The following is a 20,142-nucleotide window of genomic DNA, read 5'->3' as shown; positions in this document are numbered from 1 at the left end:
TTGGATTGGTTGTAATTATATCAAATACAAATCTCAAGGATTTTGCTTTAAATTCTTCCTTCTTCTTCCAATAAAAATAAAGAAGATTCACAGATTGACGTTAAGAAATTAACAATATAATTAAATGATGATTTCTCATCAAACAAATTCTTTTCATGTTCAAATTCTCGAGAATTTTTAGAAATAGGAAAGAGCCCGTGAATCTTATTTATCCAAAACATTTCTATGGAATCTACATCTTCTTCTTCTTTAGAAGTAATTAAATCAATCATGATTGTATGTAAAAAGAATTTTTTTATTGTTCCGCAGTATGATCCATTCAAAAAAGGATAGTACGCTTTTAGCAAGTATTCCTCATTCTCATCGTTGCATGGTCCTTTTTTCAAGAATATCTAGAGTAAGAGATATCCTCTTCTTTTTCTTCCTCTTCTTCTAGAGTTTTTATTCGACTTATCAATTCATTGCTCAAGTTGTATTTTTTTGCTTATTGGTATTTAATCATATAGGACTTCATGGGAAATTTTTTTTATCATGTACAAAGGTATTTTGCGTTCTATCATTTTAAAAAAAAATTGATAAACTAAGTGGATATGTAAAAGATATTATTTGTTTTCTAAACACAAAAAAATTGTGACATTTCATTTTGTACACTAATTTCAAATCAATTATTTTTTATATATCGTAATGGACCATTCCATCGCTTATAATTGAAAAGAAAAGTTACAATAGGTTTATCAAAGTCAAAGCGGAAAAAAATCTTTTCATTTTTCTCTTCTTTGTCTTCCCAATTCCCAATTATCTTGATAGGTATCAAGATAAGAATCTTCGTAAACAATTATCTTCGTAAACAACTATCTTTATCGCATGTGTCTTTAAAGTGAAAGTGAAATTCATGCTTTGTTTTTTACTTTCGATTCACTTGGATATCTTCCATTTCATCTATTTTGTTCGGATCCTCCTTTTCTTCCGAATAAAGGGAATTATAAGCCACGTTGTTCCTCCTAAAGTAACATAGAGCGAAATTGTATTCTTTTCAAGTCGTCATAACAAACCCGCCCTCTTCAAATCAACCTTGTCCTCGAGGCCGACGATTCATGAATTTTGAGAATTTGATTTTCAAGTCGTCATAGTTCTCCCAAGTGATATCTTTTGTTGGTAGGTTCATCCACTGTATTAGCACTTTAGTAGTGGGTCGTTATCGGCGAGTCACGATCTGTCGATCAATAATGACACTTGGCTGGGTCTGGAGTTCTCATTGGATAGTCATATTTGGTGGGTGACTTTAGACTGTCTCTATTTACAACTTCCGTCTGATCGTTGATTTTTAGGTGATATATCGTACTCCTTTTGAATTTAGTACCCTTATAGTATAATTCTTTTAAGTCGCAACTGTAATGAGCCACGAGACTTGATGCTTCCTCCAATTTTTTTATGATCTTACTAGTCTCTGAATCTTCCTGCCATTTTATTTTAATATCCTCAAGGAAATCGCTGGTCGGAAGTGAAATGGCCAAAACTTTAACTTGCTCGGGTAGCTGCGAAAACGCATTTGCAAGAATTTGTTAAGAGCGAAATTATATTCTTTTCAAATAAAACTTTTTATATTACACCTAACTTAGATTCCAAGTCTTAGATAGTTTTGATAATTTGTAGGATGGTTCATACTTTATCATTTCTACCACTACTCCTTGGAGTAAAAAAAGTATTACACCATACACTACTTATTTCATTTCTTGATCGAGTACTTATGCATCTACTTAAAATCTCATACTTTTAACTATCTTGATAAGAAATTTTTTTTTAAATTTGCCTTTTGATCTTATCTCGATATTTGGTTTTAAAATTTTCATCTCGTTGATCACCTTTCCCAATCATACACTCTATCCTTCATGAGAACAATGGATCGATTATTCTACGAAAATCTCACCTCTACAATATCATTTTGTAGGATCATAACTAGGGATGCTGTTGCTACAATTCTAATTTTACGCTTTTTTTTTCTCTTCTTTTTTATTTTTATTATTAAAATTTACTGCAAAATTATTTGTGTTGTCCGTCACCGATTATTTTATCACATCCAATGAAAAGCCATGTCATTTCTTCTAAGAAAACAAAGAAAATTTGTCTTTTACTTACCTATTAAGAGGAAAAAACGTTTAATCATTCCAATTGTTACATATTTTGCTATAATTCTTCCCACAAAAATGATTTTATTATTTTATAAACAGACTCATCTGTCACTTGACAACTCTCTGATTTTTCATTGATAGCAAGTAGCTGCCGAACGTTTCAAGGATACTCATGATAGCAAGTAGCTTCCCAATTCCCATAAGTTGGTCACTTTCAAACAACTTTGAATAAATTAAAGACACCCCAAATGCTGTGATAGCTTAAGCCATTTGGTCATAGCCAAGTATCTAACATGCATCATTAAAAGTTAAAAAAAAAGAAAAAAGGCAACAAGAGTAAATGTGATTGGTACCTTGGCAAGCGATCAAACCTTTTTTAGCATAAATTCTAAACATATGAGCTCCACATTCATTCATATGCTGCTCCCAATCCCTGTCATCCCCATCCACTACTAGTTTACCCTTTCCATAAGTAATGAACAGATGTTTCATTCTCGTTGAAACAGTCTCGATATCAGACCGTAAAAACACCTGCCACACCACAAAGGGCCGACTCACGGAATGCATTATATTATCAACACAACGGAACCAGGAAAGCCTACAGGTGTTCATCAAAGCACTAGATCATAGTAAAGCAGTGAAGCAGTGGTTTCCATTTTCAGGTGACTGCTTTATTTCTGACTAGAGCACTAGATTATAGTGAAGTAGTGGCTTCCATTTTCAATTGCTGCTTTATTTCTGACAAGGCAAATGCATGGCAAGTTTGTCTTCCTAGTTTTATCTGGTTCATGTTGATCACTGTGAAGAGGCAGTTAAGCTAGTGGCGATTAAAAAGGTTGACCTAGAGATATGACAAATGCAGCTTATTCCATATAATTAAGATCATATTTTGTCCTAGTTTATGGTAACACAAACTTGAGTAAAAGAGTCAGACCATGATGTCATAATGTGGAAGCCATCTTGGTAGGCAAAATACAAAAATTGAAGGTAAAGATAGTCTCTGATTTTTTCAATCTTGGTAGACGCCCGTATTTAAAGACTACCCAAAGTTTTAATTGATAGCAAGTAGCTGCCATGATTTCAAGGATACTCCACCTGCAATGATTTGGATTCATCCAAAATTATCAAGTAGAAACTGGTTATAGAAATGCATCTAAGCAGTTATAGAACTGCTTAAGCCAATTGGTCATAGCCAAGTATCCAACATGCTCCAATAAAAGGGCAAGAAAAGGCAACAAGAGTAAATGTGATTGGTACCTTTGCAAGCGATCAAACCTTTTTGAGAATAATTCTATACATAGGAGCTCCACGTTCAATCACATGCTGCTCCCAGTCAGTCTGAACACCAAAAGGATTCTCCTCCATCCAATCCCTGTCATCCCCATCCACTACTAGTTTACCCTTTCCATAAGTAATGAACAGATGTTTCATTCTCGTTGTAACAGTCTTGATATCAGACTGTAAAAACACCTGCCCCACCACAAAGAGCCGACTCACGGAATGCATTATATTATCAAAACAACAGAACCAGGAAAGTCTACATGTGTTCATCAAAGCACTAGATAATAGTAAAGCAGTGGTTTCCATTTTCAATTGACTGCTTTATTTCTGACTAGAGCACTAGATCATAGTGTAGTAGTGGTTTCCATTTTCAATTGATTGCTTTATTTCTGACTAGGCAAATGCATGGCAATTGTCTTCCTAGCAAGGTTCGCCGTACCGTACCGTACCGGCGTTTCGACTCGTGCTCGGTACGGTACGGTACGGGTGTACCGAGCACTGTAGCAATGCTACAGTGTGCTACAGTGGTACGGGCTCGGTACGGCAAACCCTGCTTCCTAGTTTTATCAGGTTCATGTTGATCACTGTGAAGAGGCAGTTAAACTAGTGGTGATTAAAAAGGTTGACCTATGAACATAAACACATTCTCAAAAGTTAAAACTTAACAACATGTAGGCAAAAATACAAAGATTGCAGGTAAAGATACTCCAAACATGAAATGTGGAGTGTACCTTTCCATTTGTAATAAGCAGATCCAAGATTGCTTCAACAAGTCCTCTCTGTACCATCCTCCATCTTTGGTCCTCTCTGTTAAAATCAGGATTCGGGCACTAGACAAAAGGATGCTGCTGAGCAAGTTGTATCTCATAAATGTTATCTGCATACTTTGTAAACATGCTATGCACATAATAAGGTAGAATATCCATAAATAAATGGGAATAGCTGAAGATAAGGAATATAAGCCTATGAAGAAATTGAGAATGATTTACGATGCCACTATCTATTGAAAAACGATGCATATTGGAGTTTTAGAATTAAGTCACATGATAAAGATCACTATCAATTATGGTCAATGAGTTTAATGCATGCAGCAAAGTACCATGTCCAAGGACAAATGGATTTTGTGATGATTATTGAAGAATTATATCACTGCAAATCAAACTAACAAGCTAAATAAGCACAAATTGGTGTCAGAAACCAACTTAACTCGATTCCATATATCACATAAGATATAAATCAGATCTTGAGAAAACACATAAGCATAGTTAAGTACATTAATTTACATCACAAAAATTTCAAGGACAGAAGCCTATTCTTTGATAGATTGGCAATGAGTACAAAAGCATAGTTAAGTACATTAACTTACCGCTGCTACATTATCCATACCATGGCAGCAGCATTTGGCGATCAGTAAACTCATTTTCTAATTTATTAGTTATTAAGTCTTGCGTATAGGCCTACAATGTTGGTTCCCCAATTCTAAAAATTTTACTAACAACGTTTGAGGTAGTGGAACATCATAAAAATTAAATACTGTAGTATACGATGTAACATTTTCATCTTTGCCAATAATCTAATAAACGAATCTACCTCATTAACATGCATTATCAAAGTCTAAACCAATGTTCATCGTACTGCAACATATCACCTGTTATGGGTGGTACAAACTAGTCTGTCGGTACGTACCATACGAATGATCGGTCGGTACACTAGTACGAGCTGATAAGATGAACCACGATTTGAACTATGAGTAATGTAGAATATGTCAACTTCAGTCAGAGTTACATGGAAAATGTCATAACAATCACATGCCTTATAACAAGCAATGATCAAGATCCGTCCAATGAAGTGCTTTCTTGACATAGTATGCCAATTTGAGTTGTAGTGACAGAGAAAATAAATCATTAAGCATGTCCTGCATGTTAGTTACCACCAAGTAAAATTGAGTTGAGAACTATGACTGACTGCTAGCACTTCTAGTTGTACCAAGTAAAATTGAGTAGAGAATGATGATGACTGCCAACTGAAGTGTTATCCTGAACAATTATCTCGATCAAGGATATGACACCTCACATTTGCTGTTCCATGTGTGGCATCCAACATGGAGCAAGAAATGTGGAATCAAGGTGTCACAATTACAACAGACTGAACCTGCAAGGTCAGTTGACTAACTTTTTTAAGGTTTCTCAGGATTCGACCAGAAACCATGTCAGGTTATTGTAGGAGAAAATAAACACATATGGTCGGCTAAGAAAAGAATTATTGATGCCGGGTTGCAAATGACTCATTTTTCTTTCCTTCTGTGTTCTGTCTCTCCCCCTATTCTTTTTGTTTTACATATTTGCCAGCACACCCATGTTGGTTTGACAGTGTACCTTGTGATAATGACAGTATGTATCATGACAGCCGGTGAACAACATGGGGTGTGTCATGCAACTGATTTTCTTTTCCGTAACATGAACATTAAATTCTTACTTTCATGCTTTTATTACTTTTATCCACTTGGTTCAATGTTCATTTTAGAATTGCACTTTCTCGGTCCATCAATCAAGTTCACTCCTGACTCGACCTAAGAAATGCACTTAACGGGCATCTCATACTATAGATCAGTTCCAGACAGTAGAAGATGCAACAAAATAATTGCAGGAAAGATTTAGCGTATGAAACTTGTACCTGTATTGCGACAAGTACCAAATCTCCAGGATAACTAGAAACTATAGAACGGAATGTAGAGGTTGCATTTGTTGATATAAAATATCTAGTAAGAATGCAAACAAAATTAGAAAAATTAACCACAGAGAAAAAGAAGGCCTAAAATAATGTGTTCAAGAATGATGAAGTCAAAAACAAATCACAACTCTCTAAAGAACCATCAGGAGAGTAAGCCTACATTGTAGGCTACAGAGACTCGCAATAAAGTTACTCGATATGGACCAAAATAGTTTTGCATCAATGGTAGAACTTAGAAGTACCGCCATATAGACTTCGCAAACTAGTTATCATGTCCAGCTCCCATCTCATATGTATATATATTTAATTTAGTGTGGGGCTTGGTCTATCCAAAACAAATGAAGTTATAATTTAAAAAACACTAACTTATGTCAAAGCAAATACAGTGAGTGTGGGGCTTGGTCTGTCCAGAAAGTTCAACCAGCATATTCCAACAATGTTAAAAAGGTATATTGTCACTAATATTTGTGGAAAAGAATATTCAAAGCAGTTAAGGTCCCAGGTCTACATTCGTGTAAGTTTGAGAATATAAACAAGTTCTGAGCTGTGTAACATAAAAGATGCATCACTTATGTCAAACAAAATATGGTGAAAAATAATTAGCTCGACTTTAATCATGTCTGGCCAGAGAAACAGTTTAATGATGACGAGGCTTCATATTTTGCTCGTTGAGAGGTCTGCAAAAAACTACAGTGAGACTGGTAGTAATGTGTTTACAATAACAGTGGCTAAAGTCATGTTTCTAGTATGTAGAAATAGCAAAGAGAGAACATAACGAAAATCAAATTCTCATTCATACTGAAAAGATAGGGGCAAAGGAAGCTCACCTTATTAGTTTATGACCAAAAAGAAAGGGGCAAAGACAATTGATGTATTAAAGTCAAAGAGAGAGCTTACATAAGATTGAGTCATATTGGAGTTTCTTGTTGTTCCAGCCTTATTACCAACAAAATTTCATGGGTCACAATATAATGTTGATGATTAGCCCCAGTTCATCGAATTCAAGGCTCCATACAACTCAATATTAGTATAGTGATGACAATAATAGTTCTACTGCTTAACAGCGACAAAGTCATGCTTGTGCAGTTGCGCTTACCCAATCCCAGAACAATTTCTCCCATAGTGACTAATATGCCAGCTGTTCTTAATCCATGTATCTTTGCAACACTTGCAAATTTATTTCACATGTTACACATAATATATTAGTTTTGGGTGCTGCAGGAAGAATATTATCAGTGGGTTCTGCGGACTTATAATTTCTATCTATAAGAGTCTAACAATTGCAACCTCAACATGTGACACACTTGATATGATAAGATTTTTGGTACTACCAAATAATAGTATGACACTTATAATTGAATTTTTGATATGTACTTCCTTACCTCAGAACCTTTACAAGATATGTTTATATATATTTTCAAGATATATGAACATTAAGATAGGACCTAAAAACTTATTTTAATGCATTCTTGGGCAGAAAAATATTTTAATTAGTTTAAAATTATTGAATTTTTGACATGTACTTCCTTATCTCAGAACCTTTACAAGCTTTGTTTACATATACTTCTTGATATATAAACATTAAGATAGGGCCTACAAGCTTATTTTGATGCATTATGGGGCAGACAAAAATTTTAATTAGTTTAAAATTAAAAGTAACTTTTGAAATTGGTCTGACCAATCAATCAATACAAACCTACACCAACACATGGAAATGGAGACATAATGGCACCATACTAGTCTGTCCTAGCACATACTGAATTAAGATTTTAATCCTTGATAGAAGTAGGGTCTGCCGTATCGAACCGTACTGCCCGGTACGGGCGGTATGTACCGGTCCGACAGGTTGTCGGTACGCGGACCGCTTGTTACCGATCCGAGTGCACTGTAGCACTATAGCAGTGCACCGTAGCAGTACTACAGTACTCGACACACCTGGGTGTACCACTCGATACACCATACCATACCGGTACCGAGCCCAGGTCGAAATACCGGTACGGTACGGTATTGCGAACCTTGGATAGAACTACAAATTTTAAGAAACATTTGCATGCATAAAGATAAATTTATTATTTAAGATAAATGACCAATATACAAGACTTCAAACAAGTGTTTCTGAACTAGAACTATTAACACTAGGTAACTTTCACGTGTAACTGCAAGTTGCATTAAAGACACTCACCCATTTTTGAACTCAGATTGATGCAAATTATCTAAGCATCTCTGAACAAGCTGCAGACAATTGAGAAAACATTAGCAAAACTACAAACATCTCTATGCAATAAAAAAAAATGAGGATTACCTTCCTGTTAATCTCAAGCCCAAGAAAGTTTAAATCTGTGCATTTTCTAGCCACCTTCAAAATAAACAAGCCATTTCCTATCAAGGAAAGAAAATTAAGTATTTACATGTATACGTTATGGAAATAACTTCAGAATCATAAGCTAGGACATAAGAAAATGAAGCGCAGCCAGGATTCTCATGGTGTCATTCATCTTTAATAGTAAATCACTTATAACTTTAATGTTATTCCTCCACTCATGTTACTAGTTAAAGATTCTTAATGCTCCAGCTATTTCACAATATTTCTAAAGTTAATATTTGAACAACTGCAATCATAATAACTTGATGCAGCCCAAATGCTCCTAAGCATTACTAGGAAAGGGACTGAACAGTGCTGATGATAACTAAATTTTTTGGTATGTAACTGAAATAACATGTCCAAGTATTTCTTCTAATATGATATTTGATGAAACTTGATCCAAAACACCACAAGATGGTAAAACTTAAAACCTGTTTCAAATAAGTAATGGAAGAGAAAGGTACCGCTGCCAATATCGACTGCTATAGGTTTAGTGGGATCTGCAAATATGGCATGCCAATTGAGATTGTATTGAAAGGCCTACAAGAAGAACATGTTGAAGTATAACAAATAAATATATGCTAAATATGAATGATAACTCACTTGCGATCATCTGAAATATATAATTCAAATTGAAGGTTTCTTATGCATATAAATGGAAAAGCAAATATGCGGCAGTATCCACGAAATTAAATCAAACACGCAGCCATATAGAGCTAAACAAATGAAGAGCATGTAGCATATGCCAAAGAATGAAATGACACAAATGCATCAGAAGAAATAATGAGGATCATGTTTTGCCTTTCCTAATTTGGCTTGCATGTGTTGTTGTTTTTGTTGGTGTTACTGTAGGTTGCAAATAAGCTAAACCCTTTCCCACAGATAATCATAACAATTCAAACCAGCCAGTATGACATGTACTATCCAACGAAACAGTGGTAGACAGTTAGCCTGACACAGTGGTACAGCCCATCCTGAATTAAACCATGGGTATGTCGACTGCTCCAAATCGGTATGGGTTGGTATGAATTCGATAAGAGTTGATAGAGACCAATACCTTACATGAGCTAGTCATAGATCAGGCCAATAACTCTATTGGGAGCTTGTCCACAGTTTGGTCTACCAACATGACATAACACATGATTGTTTTCTTGAGACCATTGATAATATTCTTTTAGACAAGTACCATAAATTCTATGTTACTATTCAAAACCAATTTTTTGCCTCACTCATTTAAGTAAACAAATATTATTATTTTTATTAGACATTATGCCCATGTTACATTTTCATAGATGGGTATGTCGACTGCTCCAAATCGGTATGGGTTGGTATGAATTCGATAAGAGTTGATAGAGACCAATACCTTACATGAGCTAGTCATAGATCTGGCCAACAACTCTATTGGGAGCTTGTCCACAGTTTGGTCTACCAACATGACATAACACATGATTGTTTTCTTGAGACCATTGATAATATTCTTTTAGACAAGTACCATAAATTCTATGTTACTATTCAAAACCAATTTTTTGCCTCACTCATTTAAGTAAACAAATATTATTATTTTTATTAGACATTATGCCCAAGTTACATTTTCATAGATGATACATATTACAATGACACTTATCGTGTTTTTGACAATTAACAGAAATACATTGTTAATCAAGACCATCAAAGACCAAAACTTTGTTTACTGGACACACTTTGCAAAACCAAGTTGTACTGTTAAAAAAAAAAAGAAACTGATATGTCACAATATGATATCCTAGAAACAAGGACAAAAAATAGATGATGGCGAAAATGTAATTCCTAGAAACAAATAGAAAATAGAAATCCTTACCAAAGACCCCGAGCTAATTGTCAAATCATCATTTCCATCAAGTTTTTCCATGCTAATTCTCAGATTATAAAGTTCCACACAACATCCTTCCCTCTCCTTCAGCTACAATTGCTTTCTTTCTCTAGTTTATCATGTATTAAACCATTTGAGAAAACAAGAGAGCAAGGATCACAATATGATCAGCTACACCATCTAACGTTCATGATTACATGACAAATTTTATCATGCAGCAAACAGAGAATCTGTTCATGCTTCATACTAAAACAAGAAATTCTCTTCCATGCCTCATAACTATTATCTAAACCAAGTTCTCTAGAAAAACTATTCTGCCAATCAACAAGCATAGTGGATTACTTATGGAAAATAATTGATGCCAGGTTAAAGATAAAAAGGCTAGTACATGTGTTGTATCGCGTGGCTATAATGTTAGATATGAAAGTTAAATCACAAGCTAACTCAACAAGATTTATAAACTTTAGCTTTTGGATTGACCTAAACAATTAGAAATCCATGAAAAAGAAGAATCTGACTGAGAATTGGATATTCCATCTCAATGATATCACAATATTACCATGGCCAGTTAGATGATTAGAAGTGATTGATTGACCAAAAAGATATAGATAAAGTTTTAATGCCCCTGTAACATTTTATGGAAGTGGCATGTGTGCTTATATTTCCAAAATTCTTGTTTCTTGTCAAAAGGTATGTGACATAACCTATAGCCACCATGCATTAGATATGCCATTTGTGATCATTGTTGTACAGAATACTCACCTAACAACACCAACAATAAGCCCTCATGACCCACCATATGAAGATGGCTATAGTATTCATTGGACACCTAATATGGCCTCAGCTCATCCTCTATATACAATCCTTTCTGCAGTTTGTGAGCCTTATAGAGGTAGAGATCCCAGCCAGCCCAATACATTAGCAAGAATAGTGACCCTTCAGTGACCAACTAGCAGAGTGTGTTCGGTTAAATCTAGATCTATATCACAACATTTTGGAAACCATTTTCTTACAATATGAATATTCAAATGGAACAATTAGCAAGGACATTTTAATTGCATAAGCTAGAATAAACAAGGCACCAGAATAAATCTAAACAGCCATAAATGGAAAATTACTAACTGGATATATACATATAGCATGAGTTTCTAAAATATATATGCTGGAAAAAAACTAAAATAAATCTAAGCATTCACACATTTGGATACAACAGTATGTAAACACACAAATTATAGTAAAAGTTACAAATTGCAGCCTCAAGGTTACAGATAATTGATTATGTTTGACTTCATATAATTGGCAAGTAATATAAAAAACCAAAAGGGAAATTCAAATATAAAGAGTAGAGGTGTGCATACTTTATCTAATATTGCCACACCTGGCAACTTTGTTCCTCTGAGAAACTCCCAAGCAACTGATGCATTTCTAAACACTGAATACTGATTAGAATAACTTGATTTTCCTGCAAACGCTTTGCAGGCTGCATTCCCAATAAGAATCACCTCACTGCCATTTTTGCTTATTCTTTCAAGTACGGATACCAATTGAGATGTTCTTACGTTATCTTCCTCTAAAGAACCAAAACTTACTGAACCAATCAATATGACTTTCTGTAAGATGTGAATATTTATTACGGAAGCAGATATGTACAAAATAATTCACAAAACACAAAAGTGTCAAATTATAAGGCATAAAAAAAAAAAAAAAAGCAATAAGATATAAAAGCTAGGTTAAGAAGCACTACTATAAGGAAAAAACTAAACAAAGAAAAATATCCACTCAAGTTTAACAATTAGGGTTCATAGGTAAAAAAGAAACCTTGCTTGAAATTTTGAATAATAGCGCCATCAAGCATCACAAAAATATCCATCTTTCGCAATGTAGATGTCTTTTCCAATTAGCAATACTATAAATTTCATCCGTATAACTAAGTAGCTAGACATTTTCAGTATGCTAAAATATCAATTCTGCAAGTATTTGAGCAACTTTGCTGACCAAGTTTCTCATGATCTACTTAAGTCATTATATATAAAGCTTTGTCATGTTTACCCATCTAAAAAGGTCAGATTTGGTTGCAATTGCATCACCCTAAAGTGACAATAGTCATAGTATCTTTGGCTACTTTCTAAGTCACCACTCACCCACCATAAACCTGAAAATCTTCTTCTTTGTGCAAGCCATATTTTTTGCATAGCATTCTATCAGCTCAGCATTATTTTGATTACCTAATTGGTTACTCATCATTTTTAAAGTCCTCATTCATCAATATCAGCTAAAGATCACAAATCAACCAGGAAACCCTCTAAGTTTGTTAAGTAATCCCAAACAAAGATAACATAAGCAAAAAATGGACTTGCATTAAATAATCTATAGTTGGTTCATTGTTACTCTAAAAGCAAGTTCAAATCACATAAAATGACAAAAGTTACACCATAATTCAATGAACAAGGTACAGTTCAAATATCAAGGCATTAACAATATTGTATAAGATAGCTAGTTCTGAAAAGAATGCTAGGACATGAAAATGACAGAGAACAAATACTGGGTTGGCTGGTCAAATCTTCTTAATTATCTAAAAAATCAAATCACTAAACCACGAAAAAAAATAATACTTACATGTCAAGGACATGCATTAACCAGATAACTTTTGCAAAACACATCTAAGTCAACTGCCTTGTGTTAATACGACAAGTTGTCACTAATATTGTGATGCTCTCTATGATAGATACAATATTGAATGAACATCCCATATTTTCAAATAAAAACATAATGTGCAGTGTATACGCCATGAAAGTTAGTTCATCTCCATTTGGTTTGCTTAAGCACCAAACTCAACATATTCAATCAAAAAGTAAAAATCACAATAATCAGAAAGTTAAACCAAGACTACAGAAAATAGAACCACAACAACAAAAATTTTGTGAAAGATAAAGAAATTGTTTGATTGATTTCTAATAAATTGAATTAAAAGTTCAAGTTTGTGAAAGATAAAGAAAGATAAGCATACCAAATTGAGAAAGTATTTGCCCAACCAAACATCATTGTAGCAGGTAATGAAGCCAAAATTGATCGATTCAAATGCAAGGATTCAAATGCAAGAGAGCAGTCCCTGACACCTTTTGTTTTTTTTTTTTTGTAATCTAAAACAGACAACAGCTTTGAACAACTGTTATAAGCTGTTAAAATTTAAAAAAATAAAAAAATTAAAACAACTAGTTTCAAACCAGATCGAGCAAAATCACTCGGTCCACGTGCCAGAACCAATCAGATGAGTAAATACTAATCAGTACATATTGGTCTGATAAGTTATTTGGACCTCGAGACTAAAAATGATCATACAAAACTGCTAAGAGGAAAAATGCTAACTTGATCTACTATTTTAGCTTAAACTGAACTATGTCTTGATACATTTATATACTCCACCAAAACTCAGTCTGCTAAAGTAACTACACTTGCGGCATGATGATCACTAACAGACTTAATAAGAATGAAAACATGCCAAATTAAATTTCATTCTCAATAAAATTGTAGCACAACCTATCTCAGAGTTGATGCAGCTGTACAAGGAGAAATCAAGCATATCGACTATGATAGTTCTTTTTTACTTCAGTGTTTTGCAACTAAGATGTTAAATCTGTTCATTATGCTGGCATGGACCACTGATTGGATACATTAGTGCTGTAATCAGTGATTGAAACTAGGGAATATTAAAATGATATTTTAAAGTAGATATTCATGATCTTCTATTATATAAAGAACTTAGTGACCACTTTTATGATAAAAAACGGGGGACAACAAGCAATACCATCCAATAAACAATTTTTTTCTATTAGTTGATCTTCCATAGCTGCATGTACTTGACCATTTTTATCTATAGAAGAAACAGAAGAAAAATATAATTATCATAATGGCTTAATGGACATTCTGAGATGCATTTGTCACTTGGTTTTGAACCGGTTATGGCTTAGATGTTAATGAAAGACAAAGAGTACCTTGTAAAACACAAACATTTAACCTCAATTAGATTTCAAACATGGCACAGAAAGTAAATTATGATGCCACAGACCTTGCATGTTGAGAGCATAGAAGAGGTTTCTTTCATTGAAACTGGCCCTAGATCCACAGGCACCCAACCTGAATATTAAAGATAATCAGTAAAATGTCTCACTGTTTAGGTTAGAAATGCCTACACTATGAAGATCCAGTTACATATGTTTCACAATCTTTTAATGCATTAGATCATCAAGGGATCATTTGGAAAGATGTAAGTGGAGCTATAACCAGCAATGATAGCCAGGTTAGGTTCAGCTACCAGTTATCCTAGACCCACAGACGTGGTATAGGCAACAAGTAGGAAATTGGACTTGGACCCTCTCCTTTCAACAATAAGGGGACCAGGACCAAGTTGAGTACAAAAGGCCAAGTCCAAAATGGATCTTGATATGTTCAAGTGATGAGAGAAAAGTGATAGAACACATATAATTTGTGACACGATTAATTAGGATTCTAATCAAAGCTTGTACCAAGTCCATGTTATAAAATTTAACAAATTCATAAAAAAAATTTAAGAAGTTTCACTAGAAAAAACTAAAATGAAAGAAAGAAACAAACAAAGAATACGTTGTGGCTTATGAAAAAAAAAAGAAAAAAATTTAAGAAATAATAATACATAAAATAAATAAATAGGAAAGCATTAGCATGCTTTCCAGGACTCAGATAAGCCAAAATGAAAGTGTGAACTACAAATGGAAAGTAAAGGGAAAGATTAAAAGGACAAAGGTTCAAAAGGGCCAATCCAAGCTTAAAAATTAATTTTCAAATGATTTTACATGTACAATTCATCATACTAACCTGCCAAGATTTCATTATAAGCGTATATCTCCACCAGCTCAGGCTTGCCAACTTTGACACACACAAAATCTTTCTGAAAATAAATTGGAATCTTTCTTTGTTGTGTAAGTTTGATCAGTTCTAGTGCTTCTTTAACAGCATCATGTTCCACTAAGTGGGTAGGTACCGAAAGTCCGAAACCATTCATTATCTGAAATGCTAGCTTTCCAATGAAAATCAGTCCATCACATGTAGAAGCTAAAACATGCAATGTATTAGCTTTTTTCAGGAAATTACTCCCTCCAATCTGCAACATATTTAGCTCCCATCAGAAGGAAACAGCATGCAGAATGCCAAAAATTTAGAATTAAAAAAACAAGAAAATCTGGGCAATGAAACTGTTATTTTAAATCAATTATCTAAAAATGGAATCAGACTATGATTCAAATGCAATAAAAGCAGAACGTATCTAGTTAGCACCAGTTTGGCAACATGTTGCTCCAACTCAAAAGGTTTGCGTAGAATGAAGAGATCGGTAACAGTCCATAATAGTGCTCCAACGGTCAAAATGACCGTTGGAATATTTTGTCATAGGTTTTTAAACCCATACTCCCCCATATTTCACTCCATTTCACTCTCATAAACATCGTATTATGGAGAATCATACGGGGAACAACAGTACGACACAGTGATTTCAATAGGTGCTCGGGCGAGGTGAGGCCCAAGCGCCTCGCTTCAAAGACGAGCTGCTTGGGCGCTCGCCCAATACCAGGCGCTTCAGGTGTGCCCCAGGGCTAAACTAGGCTACCAAACTAAATTTTTAGGTCTAGTTGGTTTTCGATGCTTTAGTTGGTTCAATCGAACCAACTAAATCATCGATATTAGGCCCCCTCTCGCGATTTCCCCGACTTCCCCAACCCTAACACTCGCGATCGCAATTTCTTCGTTGTTGGTACTCTCTACTATCGCTACTCGCCGCTGCTGTCATCGCTCGCCGCTCTCGTTGTCGCTCCTCGCTCCAACTCCCGCTATCACTCGCCACTCCCGCTGTCACCGACGCTTGCCGCTCCCGCTCCAGCTACGGTTGTCGCCTGCTACCATTGCCGTTGCCTCAACAACCTCGGTCTTCTCACACTCTTCTCACTATACTGTTAACAGTATACTGCTACCTGTATACTAATAATAGTATTTTTTATTTATTAGATTAATAATATATTATTTTGATTTTAATACTATTAATTTTTATTTAAAATTAAAAAATATACTATTATGATTTATTTATTTAATGTGATTTTGTACCTAATTTTTTTAATTTAGTAGCATATTTTTTATTTAAATAATTAAATTTATTAATTATATTATATATTTTTATATTTTAGCGCCTCGTTTCGCTCCGACGAGCGCCTAGCATCTCAGGCGTTTTTGGACCTTGGCGCCTTTTGACGCCTAGCGCTTTTTAAATCACTAGTACGGTGATAGTTGGTCATACTTCTCCGAGCAACAGTATGATACAAAGCAGCAGATTAGTAGCGAAAGTAGAAGCTCTGACATTCACCAATATATACCTTAGGAGCCGCCTCGAACAAATGTGATTTATCACGATTAACCTACAATCATCACCATATTGATGCACCAATGGCATACGGTGTATATTTTAGCTGAAATCCTTACTTCTATTGAGCTGCACATTATTATTTCGAAATCCTAAATGCTCTTATCCCAAAATAATTTGTATATATAAATCTGTAATGTAACGTTTATGTTTAAATTATATTGTTTCGTACAAGCACATGCATATTTCGTTGTTTCACATGTGCTTTCTGATATATACGAGTTTTATTGTTCACATATCCTTTTGTACTCTGGTGGCTATGGGATTGTCTGGACCTTCGTTAGAAATGGTAAAGGGTACCTGCTTAGAGCCTGTGATGCATTGCCGGCCCCTTCTAACTTCACCCAGACGTGGGTGGATTGAGCTCCCAAACGTAGGAGACTTCTGTTAGGTGGTCAACCAGAAATAGATGGACTATATTTTGTTCAAGATCCGACTGCACCCTCTGTGTTTATATGTGCGCTTTGGATGAAAATAAAATGAATGTAACGTAATTGATATATTTCAAAATGTTTCATATGTCTTTGATATACTTCGAAACATTTTAAACGCCATTGATATGCTCCGAAACATTTCATACGTCACTGATATGCTCCAAAATGTTTCGTATGCCTTTGATATCCTCCGAAACATTTTACACGTCATTGATATGCTCCGAAATGTTTCATATGCTTTTATATGCTCCAAAACATTCCATATGTCATTGATATGCTTCGTAATGTTTCATAGGCCGTTGATATACTTTGAAACACTTCTTACGTTATTGATATGCTCCAATTATTCTTTACTCCATTTGTTATGAATGAAATATGTTTTGAATGAAATGACATTTGTGATTCTGTATCTAATGAGTTAATATCCATGAATTATTGTATCTCTGACTTGTATTTTGATACCAAGTTTGTTTGAAACTACCATTTCTTATTCTGAATATGTTTCCCACTTGCTGAGCTTTGTAACTCACTCCGTTGCTATATAACCCTTTTTCATGTTAGTTTATCACTCACTGAAATGTTATAATTGAGCTGAGGCAGTGGAAATCTATTTAGATTATGGGCAAGTCTTTGTTGGTTGTGATGTTATTGTTGTATAAATGTATTTTGTATGTAATAAAATGTATAATATGAACTTGTAGAAATGGTTGGAGTTCTAATTGTATAAATTATTATGCTCAATACACTAAGTCGTGGGATAAATTTCATGATTAGGTTCAACAAGCATATCATATTAATATGCAGATGTATAGGATTGAGGACTCGATTCACCACCAGTGGAGGCCTACCATTCATTTTGGTGGTAGAATCTGCAATCAGATATATATATATATGCGATTATTTAATTCATTTGAATTTTAAAGTTTATATTATAACAAAATAATCTAATAATTCAAATAATTTTTCTGTAGATATTTTAATATTTACAGAAAGACAATACGTAACGGACAAAAATATGAAACTTGCACAAGGTTATTCCTCAAAGTCCGAAAAAGATTTATGATACTATTCTTACCTAATTTACATTGATTTTGCTAAATTTATACCATTACTATATTTATTTCAAACTTAAAAATCCTATTATAACTTTTTTTTTTATTTTGAAGTGTTTTTAGAGGATTTTATGCCTAAATTAGGTTTACCGCTTATATGCCTTGGCGTACCGCCCAATACATTGTACTGTACCATACTGAACAAAGCTCGAAACTCCGGTATGATACAAAATTTCATTCATTGTTATATAAGCTACTACTAAGACTGCCCCATTAAAATAGCTAGATGTTCAGGAAAAAACTACAAAGATCATGAAACCAATGAAGAAGCAAAAGAATATATCCATCCTAGAAAAAAAAATATTAGCACCTGCTTTTCATGTATTTCAATCTGATTTGCACAACACTATTTGACTCCTCTTATAGTAAATGTAATATATCTTCCTTGGATTTGAGTTGAAGTCGAGCTCATTACTTGATGCAAAACTCCTTAAAGTAAAGACAACTGTATATATGTTTTGACTATTTTGGAAAATTTAGATCAACATTTCAGTTCTCAAGTGATTTTAAGGACAAAGCAAAAATTTTATAAAATTATGGATACGCCTTTTTTCACTTTCATCTTTCTGCTATTCTTATTCTTTTCTTTAATTGTACCCCTATAAAACTACTTAGCATTTCCAATAGGCACACGTTCATGCCATCACCAACTAATGCGCTATCCAGACAAAGGCTTGGGCCACAACCTAAGCTGCATGGGAGCATACTACCAACTAAAATATGAAGATAACAAAGTGAAACAAATACATAGGAAGCTAACAATTTGAGTTACAAATGCTTTTGACCTTGCTAGCAATACAACACTTGTTATGTGGACATGATCACTACAATAATCAAATGCCTACCATATGTCATGTACAACTTGCAGTCCGTAAAAAAATCTGCTAAGATTATGAGAAAGAGCTAACAGGAAAAAACTACAGTTCACCACATTTAGCACTTCAAAGTTATTCCTAATATGTTTAGCACAAATAAAGACATACATCTTGATGCAAATCAAAAGCAGGAACCATATCCATCAGATAATTAAATAAATGAGGCGCAGATTGATCTCCAACACCACCAATTTGAAAAAAGAAATAAAATAGTCCAAGTTTTTCATAATTCCTTCTTTAAAATCAAATTAGCATCTTGCAAAATAAATCCATTACATACAGTACACTGTTGCACCAACTTGAATAACAACCAAGCTCATGTTGTAATAATTTCTTATTAGGAAAAAACATCAGAAACATGTTTAAGATTATCCCTGAAGAGTTTAAATGAAAGTAGCATCAAACAGAAATAGGATAGAAGAGGATACTATTGCAACGTAAGGTTGTTTTTTGGTCTCACTGATCTTCATTAGTTGCAACAATTCCTCCTCAAAATGAAAACCAGCAACAGATGCATGGCAAAAGCGGGCAACACCAACAGTTGAAGCAAGAACCCTATGTGATAGTGAGAAGGCATCATTAACAAAGATGGAGACACCAGATGACAATGTCTTGGAAAACTCGTAGGAATTTGCAACTTCTTCTTTATTATTTGTCAAGTTGTCAAGAAGAAGTACATCTGCATTTTCCACGTTTTTCATCTTGAATTGCAAGATGGCAGAAGCATCATTTGCAGGCACAACTTTAACCTTGAGAAGCGCTGACAAGTGATCTGTTCAACAATGACATTTCAAGCAGAACACTTAACTAAAAGACCACAGCGGAAAACCATCATCATTCAAGCAGAACTTCAATTAAAGAGACCAAATCTCTAAACTACTGAAGCAAGATAGTCTAGTGCATATATATTAAGAAACTGTCTTTCTTC

General features: G+C 34.3%; 1 protein-coding gene across 9 annotated transcripts in view; it reads right to left on the bottom strand.

Annotated features, from left to right (window-relative positions):
- Window positions 1–2,341: 2,341 nt before the first annotated feature.
- LOC135609328 (uncharacterized) overlaps window positions 2,342–20,142 on the bottom strand; it is a 43,553-nt gene continuing 25,752 nt past the window's right edge. For 4 of the 9 annotated variants that reach the window (XM_065102445.1, XM_065102449.1, XM_065102447.1 and 1 more), the window contains 11 exons: window positions 19,643–19,986; window positions 15,203–15,488; window positions 14,418–14,485; window positions 11,710–11,961; window positions 8,967–9,042; window positions 8,443–8,519; window positions 8,323–8,372; window positions 6,084–6,168; window positions 4,142–4,240; window positions 3,387–3,599; window positions 2,978–3,224 (listed from right to left, as the gene is read on the bottom strand). In XM_065102445.1, coding sequence (XP_064958517.1) covers window positions 3,399–3,599; window positions 4,142–4,240; window positions 6,084–6,168; window positions 8,323–8,372; window positions 8,443–8,519; window positions 8,967–9,042; window positions 11,710–11,961; window positions 14,418–14,485; window positions 15,203–15,488; window positions 19,643–19,986 — 1,538 coding nt within the window. In that variant the 3' untranslated portion in view covers window positions 2,978–3,224; window positions 3,387–3,398. Of the gene's footprint in view, window positions 2,661–2,977; window positions 3,225–3,366; window positions 3,600–4,141; window positions 4,295–6,083; window positions 6,169–8,322; window positions 8,373–8,442; window positions 8,520–8,966; window positions 9,043–11,709; window positions 11,962–14,417; window positions 14,486–15,202; window positions 15,489–19,642; window positions 19,987–20,142 lie in introns of those variants that run through there. The other 5 variants (XM_065102446.1, XM_065102451.1, XM_065102450.1 and 2 more) reach the window with 5 other exon arrangements.

This window comes from Musa acuminata, chromosome BXJ2-4 (assembly GCF_036884655.1).
Source record: "Musa acuminata AAA Group cultivar baxijiao chromosome BXJ2-4, Cavendish_Baxijiao_AAA, whole genome shotgun sequence".
Lineage (NCBI taxonomy): Eukaryota > Viridiplantae > Streptophyta > Magnoliopsida > Zingiberales > Musaceae > Musa > Musa acuminata.
The sequence above is the reverse complement of the archived record's forward strand: the minus strand, read 5'-3'. Positions and strand labels throughout refer to the sequence as shown.